Source organism: Trichogramma pretiosum, unplaced genomic scaffold, assembly GCF_000599845.2.
Source record: "Trichogramma pretiosum strain Unisexual culture from Peru unplaced genomic scaffold, Tpre_2.0 scaffold1, whole genome shotgun sequence".
NCBI classification, from domain to species: Eukaryota; Metazoa; Arthropoda; class Insecta; order Hymenoptera; family Trichogrammatidae; genus Trichogramma; species Trichogramma pretiosum.
In genome coordinates, this window is record NW_019641703.1 from 1035145 (window position 1) to 1047342 (window position 12198).

A 12198-nucleotide genomic window follows, 5' to 3' on the forward strand; every position below is an offset into this window, starting at 1 on the left:
AGCAGAGTCGTTGGCAGCCGCCGATATACGTAGCCGTAGCCGCCGCAGCCGCCGCCGAGCCGAAAGGATGACGAGAGTTCGCGTTGTGCACGAGTGTGCGTGTGTGGTATTCTATATACGTGTGTGGTAGTGCGATAGTGGTAGTGGTTGCCGCCGTCGACGGTTTCTCCGGTTGCGAGAGAGGCGCAAAAGAGCGGCCTCAGCAAGTTTTAATATGAGCGCAGCATAGCAGAGGGAAAGGGAGAAGGAGAGCGGGGTCTTATGTGTGTGTATGTGTTATAGTGTGTGTACACCGACTCTACTCGAGAGAGTTGAGACCGCAAAGAGAATATCCCGAGGAGAGTAGGGAGAGACGACGACGACGACGACGACGAGGCCTGGGCTTGCTGGCTGCGGCATGCAGTGCACCGATCGAGTCAGCAACAGCAGCCCATGCCTCTTGTGCTGTAGTGCACGAGTATGGTATGCGTCCTCGAGTTCAGGTATTATGATTACAGCTATATAGTCTATATGTGCTATATGGGGGACCATTTGCTGCTGCTGCTACTCTCCTGCAGCGCGAGAAGGGAGAGGAGAGAGAGAGAGAGAGAGCAAAAGAGTACTACTACCTGCACGACTCGGGTTTACGTTGTATACAGCATAGACTCCGGATTGTGCTGCTGCTGCTGCTGCTACTGCATACACAGCTTTACTTGGCGAACTATATCGCATAACGCATTGTTTCGTCTTTCGAGCACTTAACCCTTTTTTCTTCTCCTGCCGATGTTTTTTTTTTTATTATTGTTATTATTCTATACGTAACGTTATATAGGTAGCGGGTAATGTAGGTATGTGTGCTTTATCGGACGCGACCGTTTCGAGATCGGCACTGCTCCTACTATACTCCACTATGCTACTGCTCTATCGATCATCGGTTTTTCAAGAACTATTATTAATGCTTTTCTTTTCTTTTTCTCGATAAATAATGCCCATTATTACGTATCATGGAAGCGTGATGCAATTCTCGTTGCGCGTGTCACGCGTGCCATAGGGGGTCAGTTATCTGTCCACAGCTCTATTTTTTTTTCATTTTCGCTTAGTCGTAGTTTTGAAAGACCCGCAGCAACGATTATAACGTCGAGGAATTTCATTCAAATTACGGGTATTTAGATACGGCGAAAAGTATATCATGGTTATTCGGTATTTTAAGGTATGCGATTGATATACACATGCAAAACTCCGTGTGGCAAGTATGTACAGTCGCGATTGCCCCACGACTGCGCGCGGCGCGACACGACCGCATGTTGTGCTGCAGCAGCTTAGTAGTAGCACGTGTTCATTTAGCGGCACTGCAGCACCGTGGGCACGACGAGGCAGGCACGAAAAAAATCACAAATTTGTCGCGTGAAAATTATACTCGACGCGAGATATGCCATGGCACTTATGAATTGCGAGTTTGGTTGCTCTGCAAACTATGTATAAATATGTGCAGTGTGTTTTTGTCGTGTAATTACCCGCGTAAAAAAATTTAGGTTTCGCGGAACTTTTTTTAAGTTTGGCGATTTTGCCGAATTTATATGAACTTCATATGAACTTTGGCCCGTGAGACTCTGCCAAACTTACGTTTTCATGGACTCATTGATTGTGCAAGTTTGGCGAAAGTTTCGCATAAGTTTTGCGAGACATTCCGTAAAACTCATATAAACTTTGTAGAAACCTTGGCCCAAACGACTCACCAAACTAACATCTTCGTAGAGCCATTGATAGCAAAAGTTTCGCGAAACTTAATGTACATTTTGCGTAAATTTCTGCATTCCGCACAGTTAATATACACTTCGTACGAACTTTCGTTCATACAACTCGCTAAACTTTGCTTTTTGTAACTTGGAACTTTTTTCCAAGAAATCAAAAAAAAGTTCGTCTCGATACGATGAATATAGACAAAGATAGATAGAAGCATTTGAAAATTGACAACATTTTGATGAAACTTTTTTTTCAATACTTTTGTTGAGTAGTGTAGCATGTCCCGAACAAAAATTGTTTATATGAAAAATCGTAAATATTTATAAAAAACTAAAAAATTACTATAAATTACAATTAATGAATGTCTGATTTGGCTTTTTATTGGTTTTCAGCTTCAATAATAACTTTTTCATAAATATCTTATTTTTGTGTCCGACGTAAATTACGCACATGGCTCAATTGGTACCGTTCACGACTCCCACTCTCAAGGAACCAGGTTCAAATCCTACCCGCGGACTCTCTCAAAAAAATCTTTAACACAAAAAAATCTTTTAAATGCCTGCGAAGTTTTAATCGATTATCTAATTCTTCATTAAGCCTACACTGGAAGCTAAGAAATGAATAATTTTTTTTATTATTCATTAATGCTTGAAATGAAAATTAAACTTTCGCGAAACTATCGCGAAAGTTTCGCCAAACTTGCACTACTAGAAGTCACCGAAATCAAAGTTTGGCGAGTCTCATGGCCCAAAGTTCATATGAAGTTTAGATCAACTTGCGGATTTTAAGTTTCGCAAAAGTTTCGCGAAACGTGAATTTTTTTTACGCGGGTATGTCTCCGTATGTATGTTTAAATGGTATAAAATTGCGCGCTTGCCAAAGTTGTCGTATTTATGCTTTTCTCGTTACCACATGTTCTTTTTTGCACCTTTATACCTCGTTTAAATTTATCTCTCTTTCTCCCTCACTCTTTGTCTCTATAAAAAACATTTTGATTATGATATTTAAATTTAGATTGATTCAAACAGACTCTTTCTTTTCAAAAAGAATTTCTTGAATTTTTTATACTTGCAAGTCAGTTCTTTTTACATGTCATGAGATGACAAATAACATCATACATAAAAATTGTCAAATCAATCTCTTGAACAAATTAATAAATCATACTTCGTAATTTTGTACACGATTGAACATTAATTTTTTTACATTTATTAGGTTATAATGCGTGAGCGATGTGCCATATTGACGTGAGCTTTGAGACTGAACTTGTGAGCGAACACCTTTCCGCAAACATCACATGTATGTTTAGTAGCATTATGAACTTTATCAATGTGTTTTTTTAGATACCTCTTACATGAGAATTTCTTTTCACACACATCACATACATGTTTGACACCTTTGTGCACTGTATCAATATGAGTTTTTAGAACACTCTTGTACGAAAATTTCATTTCACACACATCACATACATGTTTAGTACCTATATGCAGCGTATCGACGTGGGTCTTGAGACTACTTTTTTGTGTGAATGTCTTTCCACATACGTTACATGCATGTTTGACACCTTTGTGTTTTGTATCGATGTGGGTTTTGAGATGGCTCTTTTGTTTGAATGACTTTCCACATGTATCACATACATATTTCACACCTTTGTGCACCATATCAATGTGTTCATTGAGATTTTTCTTATATGAGAATTTCTCTTCACACGCATAACATGCATGTTTAGTACCTATATGCACCGTATCGACGTGGGTCTTGAGACTACTTTTTTGTGTGAATGTCTTTCCACATACGTTACATGCATGTTTGACACCTTTGTGCACCGAATCGATGTGGATTTTGAGACTGCTTTTTAGTGTGAATGTCTTTTCACACAAATCACATGCATGTTTAGTACCCATATGCACCGTATCGATGTGAGTCTTGAGACTACCCGTCCGTGTGAATGTCTTACCGCAAATACCACACGTCGTATCTATGTGAGTTTTGCATTTATGTTTATGACCAAACTCATTGGATAAATTTCTTTTTTCATTCTGTTCGCTGAGTTCAGAGTCAAAATGTAATTTGAGTGCCTCGTCGTTAAAAAACTCTTTTTTAACAATCCCTTCAGTTTCCACTTTGATTTTATTTTGAGTTTCATAATTGTAGCCACTCTTCATATCCTGCCATTGGCTTTGCGAATATTCGTCAATTTTTTTGAGTACCAAGTTAGGTTTTACCCATTCACACTCAAATTCGATTTTCACGTCATTATTAAGTACACTTTCATGATTTCCGACACATTTCTGAAGGATAGGTGTCTGTAACAACATAAAAAGTGCGTTTAAAATTTTTCATGAATCACAATTGTAATATCTGTTACGCATAACAATAAATTCTTACTGGATTATCTTGAAAAAATTTGGAAAATTGAAAAGTTTTGAAATCCGGTGTCTTGTCAATTATTTCATCATTATTTTCAGTTAGCGACGAATCGCAAGATTCCTCCTTCACTCTGTAATAATTTCAACCCGATTAGGTATTATGTAATAATATTTTACATACTTAAATTGTCATAAAGTAGAAATTACTTGACAGCGCAATTCAATGTAGTAATTGGTTCCATTTTCCTCACTTAGAACGTGGTTAACGACTGATCTTCCGCAACGATGTTACAGATGAAACTAGTCAATTCAAATTTGATAATGTTTACAAATCATGACGAGTGTAAACAAATCAACACTAAATCATCGTATATTATTCAAAGAACTATATTTTTGATTCTGGCAATAAACTACAAAGATTTTTCTATAAATTATATTTTATCAAAAGTAAAACTTAAACATTTTGAAAAATGATCTTAAGAAAAAGCAGAGTTTGCGTTTTAACATCTACGATGATGAAAAAAAGATGTTTTAATAATTGAACGCTCGCAATGAAGTTAAGTATAAAGGTCATTTAATTTTAAGCGCATTTTAGTTTTCTCGGAGAAAAACGATTATTCGTGCACGCGTCTCGCGCGAGGACTTTTGACGCGCATTATACGTACAGTAGCTCCGATTAGCCAACGTATAAATGTTATTCCCAACGAGACACAACACGAGATTGAGAGCAAAAAAGATGAGCCGTTGTTTGCGCTTATAAAAAAGGGAAAAACCTACGTATTTTTTGGTAGCATCTTGGCCTGAGAATGTCATCGACCAATTCGATTCGCGAAGCAGATGCGTGGCACGCTTGCATCGTAATATCGATTTTTTTCTAACAAAAATTGCTGCTCTAGTACAAGAATATGATATGTATTATTCTAAATCGTTTCGCAAAAGGACTTTAGTTAATAAGGGAAAAGTACGAGAGTTTGATGCACGGTGAGCTTCACTAATTGATGAGAATGTTTATGAATTATACAGTGCACAGTTTATACCTACACCACTCCGAAATTTTGCTACACGATGGTAGTGAGGGCGACAAATTTTAAAATGAATATTAAAATAATTCAATATTATATATGTGTGTAAAAATCTATTTACTCGATGTTTTTTGTGTGAACTCAATATTACCTGTCGAGAGTTTTTTTGAAAGTATTTAGATTTAGAAGGTTATACAATTCCTGAGAGAAATCTTTACCTTATTAGAAATTTCAATTTGTTCAAATTTTATAAGGATAATCTATGAACGGATAAGAAAATATTTTTTTCTTATAACTTATTTAAAAAAATATTTTTTATACTTTGCCGGCTAGGTGCTACCGCACCTCTTAATAAATCGGGTACCTTAATAGTAAACAATATGATCATAAATGATTTTCACATCGTCGCTAGACACATTTATCAAGGCTGTAGTGAAAATAAATTAGTTTAAATGTTGTCTTTCCCCAAGAAACAAGCCATAATACTAACAGATAAATTTTACTTATTCGATTTCCGGGACACTAAATACAAGGATAAATAATTTATTTCTAGCTCCAAAATGGATAAAAGTAAGAAAAAATCTGAGGATATGGCCTCAAATGACAATTTAAGTGAAAACAACATGGTTGTTTCAGACGACCCAAAATGTATTTGTGATATTTGTCAGGAAGCATTTACACTAGAATCAAGTATGTTATCACATCGAAACACAATTCATAATGAACAAAAAGATTACTCGTGCGACGAGTGCGAGAAGAAATTTAAGTTTCGAAGTCATTTGAGTAGACACCAAATATCAGAACACAAAGGCTGCAAAGATTTTTCGTGTGACATATGCGAAAAGAAATTTGTGAAAAAATCGAGTTTGTTTTCGCACCAAAAATTAGTACACAAAGATCGCGAAGATTTCATATGCGACAAGTGCGAGAGGAAATTTGAAAATAAATCAAGTTTACTCAAACACAACAAAATATTCCATGAAGTATTCAAAAAGTATTTGTGTGAACTATGCGCGAAAAGATTTGATACTAAACATAGATTGCTTTTACACATAAAGAGAGTACATGACGATCGTAAAGATTCCACTTGTGATAGTCTTGAGCAGACTGTTGGAAAAAAATCAGAAGACTTCAAAGATGACTTCTGTAAAAATTGCGGGAAGAAATTTAGAAATAAACGGAATTTGCTCTTGCATGTAACAAGAGTCCATGACGGTCGCAAAGATTTTGCATGCGACCAGTGCGAAAAGAAATTTACACGAAAATCGCATTTGCTCTTACACCTGAGAACAGTCCATCAGGGTCGAAAAGATTTCGCATGCCACAAGTGTGAGAAGAAATTCGGACAAAAAACGCATTTGATTAGGCACCAAAAGACAGTTCACGAAGGTTGCAAAGATTTTGCATGCGACAAATGCGAGAAGAAATTTACACGAAAATCAGATATGTTAAATCATCAAAGGGCAGTACATGAAGGTCGCAGAGATTTTGCTTGCGACAAATGCAAGAAGAAATTTGGAGATCGAAGAAATTTTATTAGACACCAAAAAATAGTACACGACGGTCGCAGAGATTTCACATGTGACATGTGCGAGAAGAAATTCGGACAAAAATCTAATTTATTCTTACACATAAAGACAGTACACGAGGGTCACAAGGATTATGCATGCGACTATTGCCAAAAGAAATTCGGACGAAAACGTAATTTACTCTTGCACATTAAAACAGCCCATGAAGGTCGGAAAGATTTCACATGTGACAATTGTGAGGAAAAATTTGGATGCAAATCAAATTTGTTGGAGCACCAAAGGATAGTACACGATGGTTGCAAAGATCTCACCTTCAAAGTCTTCAAAGATTATTTCTGTGAAAATTGCGGTAAGAAATTTAGAAATAAACAGAATTTACTCTTTCATATAACAATAGTCCATGATGGTCGTAAAGATTACGCATGTGACAAGTGCGAGAAGAAATTTGGACAAAAATCAGATTTGTTGAATCACCAAAAAACAGTACATGAAGGTCGCAAAGATTTCGCGTGCGACAAGTGCGAAAAGAAATTTGGAAGAAATTCGCGTTTGATTGAGCATCAAAAAGCAGTCCACGAAGGTCGCAAAGATTTTACATGCCACTATTGCGAGAAGAAATTTGGATTCAAATCACAGTTGCTCGACCATCAAAGGATAGTACACGAAGGTCGTAAAGATTTTGCATACGAAAGAGAGAAAATTCGGACAAAAAACTAACTTAATTAGACACCAACAGACAGTCCACCAGGGTTGTTAAGATTACGTATGCAATAAATGCGAGAAGAAATTTGGACGAAAATGGTCTTTATCTTTGTACCAAAGATGCCACCATGACACGAGAAAAAAACATGATCGACAATTGTAAATGCGTACGTTTTTCTAAAATTTCAATAAAAATTGCTTTCTACACGTGTCTTTGAAATTAGTAAAAGATATCATAATGGTTTTTTTCACTTCTTAGTACTTTTATCAATTCAAAATCTTATATCAATGCTTTTCAAATTACGTGAGCAATAATTTAACATTTACGTGAGTGCGGCACATTTTTTAATCCACCACTAACAATGTGCGTATGTATACAAGCAAACAAATGTATGCATACAAACGCGTATACGCGTTTCAAGTCGATATCAACATTTTTGACCTCTAATGAGACCTTTAATGTAAATATGAGAATTATTTCATGGATTATGATCTTTTTTTTTAATTATCTATGTAGTCATTGGTCCAGGCTCTAGCAAGCTGGTGGCAACTCATTGTAACACTTTATCGCCCAATACTGATGAATTTTGTGCCCCAAGACTGTAGCGCGTAGTGGAAGTTGTGTGATCTTATTATGTGTTTTTGATGCACTATCGATAAATTCAAGTTGGAATACACTGCACTGCCTCAAAAACGATCTCCACATAAACGTATGTCTTATTCCCAGCAGTTTATCGCAAGACATCATTTATCGAGTTTACGAAACGCCTATGCAAGTTTCCTATACTAGATCGTTCAATGTTGAATGTAGTTCCCAATGATGACCATCTTTCGAAACTTTATCACCACAGATTTATACTAGATTTTTTGTGAATTTCTGCATTTATAAAGTTGTTAACCCAAATTTATTATGTAAAAGTTTTTCTTTCTTTAAGAATACGACTCCGGGTTAACACCAATAACTTTGAGTAGTTTACTTTCGACTGCAAACAATGGTCTCAACTTACAAGGAGACTACACCAGATACGGGTGAACAATTCTTACCAAAATTTTCAAAAGTTTTTGAAATGAATGTATTGCGATTAGTCGTTTCTAATGCATTTAACGCGAGTTTTCAAATTCTTAATAAGGTGATTGAGTATGATTTGTGCGTGCACAGTGTGTAGGAAGTTTCTAGTTATTCTATTCAAAATTTTCATAGAGTTGATAAGATTATCCCTTGAGAAACTGGACTGTTGGCCGAGTGGCTCGAATAAATTTTTATGGCACAAAAGTTTTGGCTATTGACTCTTAGTGCAATGAGATCAGACACAAAGGCTCTTCACGGCAGGTTCACCAAAATAAAAATGTTGAATTGTCTAGCTTGAAAAAATTGGCCTATAAGTGAAGTTCGTGCCTTGCATCAGAGCGTGAAAAAATCGAAAAGTTTTTTTTAGACGTTGGGCACTGAATTCTTTCTTACAGCTGACGTGCTATCTATCATCTGCCGATTCTCCGCTGTGAAATAATCTTCGAACGGTTGATAAATGACGAATTATATCGTATGTACTTGGCAGCTACAGGCCAAAGCTCATGATGTCGATAACTATATTTGCAGTAATTTTGAATGTCTCGTATTATTTAATTTTGCATAGTTTCCATGTCATTTAAATGAAAAGAAAATTTTTTTCTCAAATTCGAGTCGAGCACTCGCATTTAAAGGTACCCGATATTTTTGTGAAAAGTCGAGTTTTTATAGTAGCTTGATCTAATGACTCTCACAGTCAGAGTCACTTAATTCGGTAACGATTAAAAATCATAAATTCAGCGAAGATTAAGTAGGGTCGTTATTCTATCCCGAGCCGTATGCTACTGTTATTATTGCCGCATATCTCGTACACGAGCGACCCCCACTGCGCTGGACTTTTGCTTTTTATAATTGTTACCGAATATTGAACGACTCTCTTTTCTAAAGTCAGTTAACATCACGACGCCGCAGCGCGAACAACGAAAAAATATCGCAGCTTCTTCTGCAGCAAGTGATTTTTTTTGTAAAAAAAGTTTAAAAATATCTTAATTTGTAAGCGATAGTATTTCTGCGTGTGTGTGCGTGTGTGTGTGCGCATCATAATGTCTACGTCCGACGACGAATTCGATATAATTTTGGAAAACCTAATAAAAGTAGATGACATTAGGTCCTATCGACAAGATTTCGATTGGGAGATCGAAGAAGAGCGGCATGAATTTTTCTGTCAAAAACTTGACCCTTCGATCAGGGATTGGAAGGGACAATACCCAGATCTTCGTGAAATTTTTCGGCCCGAAGAGATCGAGCGTCTTCTTACGGATTCAATAAATTATATAAAACGAGGTTATTTTGAACTAGGAAAACGATTCATCGGGTTCGTAGCTCACAGTTGCTACAAGGACGTAGTCTCAGTTGACGAAGACTTCAAACCATCGCCGCGTCGCACTACTCCAGTGCACCATGCATCTAGAATCTTGCTCCCAATAATGAATATCGTGGTTTACGAGCTTTTTGAAATATACGACAGATTCGACGTGAACTACATCGACGAGTACGGACTGTCGCATTTCCACATAGCCTGCCAGTTTGGCTGCGAGGACGCGGTCCAGAAGTTCCTCGAACTCGGCCAGGTTGATCCCAATCTTCTCGTGCCAAAGTCGATCGATCCGCCGCTGCATTTGGCTCTCGCCGGCGGCCACAAGCAGGTGGCCGCGTTGCTGCTGAGACACGGCGCGAACCCGAATTTAGCCAATGCGGCGGGATCGACTGCGCTGCACGTGATTTGTTTGAGCAGCGACGACGACGACTTGGCGAAGATGTTGTTCGAGCTCAGCGATGAAAAATATCTGCCGGTGCGAGTCGATGCCTGGAGCAAGTTCGGTAACGCGCCGTTGCACCTGGCATTGCAATCCGGTAAAAAGAAGCTGGCCGAATTACTGCTGAGGAGAAACGCCGATCCGAATTTGGCTAGCAAGGACGGATCGACTCCCCTGCATCTCATTTGCGAGAGAAAATATAACGACGACGTGGCAGAGCTATTCTTCGAGATCAGCGACGAAAAACATCGGTCGGTGTGGGTCGACGCCCGCGACAAGAACGGCTGGACACCGCTGCAACTGGCAGTGGCGAATCTTTTGCCGAAAACTGTCAATGTACTCTTGAATCACGGCGCCGATCTGTCAGGCTTTGTTTTCCCGCACGAGGGTTACTTTGTCGAGGGACTGAAAGTGCAGGGTGCTGAAAACCAGTCTAATTTTAAATTGAAACTAGCATCTAGCTCTATGATCATTGTTGAACATCTCGAGAAAAAAGGATACGAATTGAACGAGAGCGACGCCCTGACGATAATGAAATTTTTCGCCAAATACGGATTGTTCGAGAAGTCGGTGAATCCCGTTCAACGTTGGCGTCAAAACAAATTTGGTTACGAAGACAAAGAGATGAAAAAGTTAATAATAATTCCAGACCTGTCGCTCTACGACTTGGTCCGGTTGAAACCCGAAGAGGCGGCAAAACGTCTCACATTTACGGACTACTACGAGTTCGCCCGCTCGCAACCGATCATTCCGCGACACAATGGCAAGGATTCTGGTGTGCATCTGGTCGAAAAACTATCGAGAGGTTTTTTTCGGCATTGGGCATTGGAATTTTTCGCGCAGTTGACGCACTACGAGCTACCGATTGTTTGCTGTAAAAAGATCTTCGATCGGCTAATGAACGAAGATTTGTGGCATATATGCTTGGCGGCTACAGACCAAAGCTCGCGATAGCGATATGCATATTTGTAGCATTTTATACATATCATTATGTACATATTATTACATAGATTTTTCTTGTTATTCAAATAAATACTTAAAAGGAAAAAATGGTTTTGATTCTCCTATAAATGATACGCACACGATCATCGAAATAAATAATCTCATATTGTGCATGCATTTACACGTCATTTCGACTATAAAAATGGTACACTTTTAATGGAGATTAATTCAGTTTCAAACAGATGCATCGCGTGAGTCGATGAATTAATATGTTACATTGACACAGTCACGAGATAATTTAATTTTACTCTTCGTAATCGATCTTTCGGTGTCAACGAGAAATCACAGTCGTAACAAGTGCGCGCATAAAAATGAATGAATGAACGATCAAGATTCCGAGGGGAAAAGCAAAAAAAAACGGAGCAAAAGTTCGAGTGACTCATTTGTAATCCCTTCCCTTTTCTGCCTATTATTACGCGGTAGAAGTTGTCGTCGTCGTCGTTGCCGATATAACGAGAGATAAACGTGAGTTCGCAACAAAGAAACACACATTGTAAGGTATACACCAACGACGGAATCGCTCCTTTTTTTCCCCTCTCGCAAACTGCGCCAATTTAAGCGATTATATGCAATTATTTTTATATGTATTATATACCGATCGAAACCTCGGCATCGCGAATTTTCCAAGGCCCGTAAATTTTCTTGTTTTTTTTTTATCATCGCACGATGTCTTTATTATAAAGTAACAACACGAGCTGAGAGACGTCGCGTCAATCGAATGCAATTTCGCGCACCGGAATTCGAGAGAAACAGAGAGATAAGTATATTTAAACAATATAAAATTATAAACGTTTCGAGGCAATTGTGTGTGTGCACCGAATCGCGCGATGACGAACCTCACCTATACTTGCACACTCGAATTTATATAAAATCATCGCGTCGAATGCGTCGATGTCTCTCTTTCTCTACAGATGTGTATATCATAAGTACACCTCTATATATAAACGCTTGCACACAATCGCTCGTATATATATTCGCGAAATATGTATATATTAAGGCGCTACTACGCGCAGCAATGCCGAGGACGACTAC

General features: G+C 38.1%; 1 protein-coding gene across 1 annotated transcript; it reads right to left on the reverse strand.

The window, feature by feature from the left end:
• Positions 1 to 2813: 2813 nt before the first annotated feature.
• On the reverse strand, positions 2814 to 4369 carry LOC106655670 (zinc finger protein OZF-like). The gene is made up of 3 exons (XM_014376187.2): positions 4296 to 4369; positions 4108 to 4219; positions 2814 to 4025 (listed from the first exon to the last, which is right to left on the reverse strand). Exons 1-3 carry the CDS (start codon positions 4328 to 4330, stop codon positions 2931 to 2933), a joined length of 1242 nt encoding a protein of 413 aa, XP_014231673.1. The 5' UTR covers positions 4331 to 4369; the 3' UTR covers positions 2814 to 2930.
• Between the last annotated feature and the right edge of the window lie 7829 nt (positions 4370 to 12198).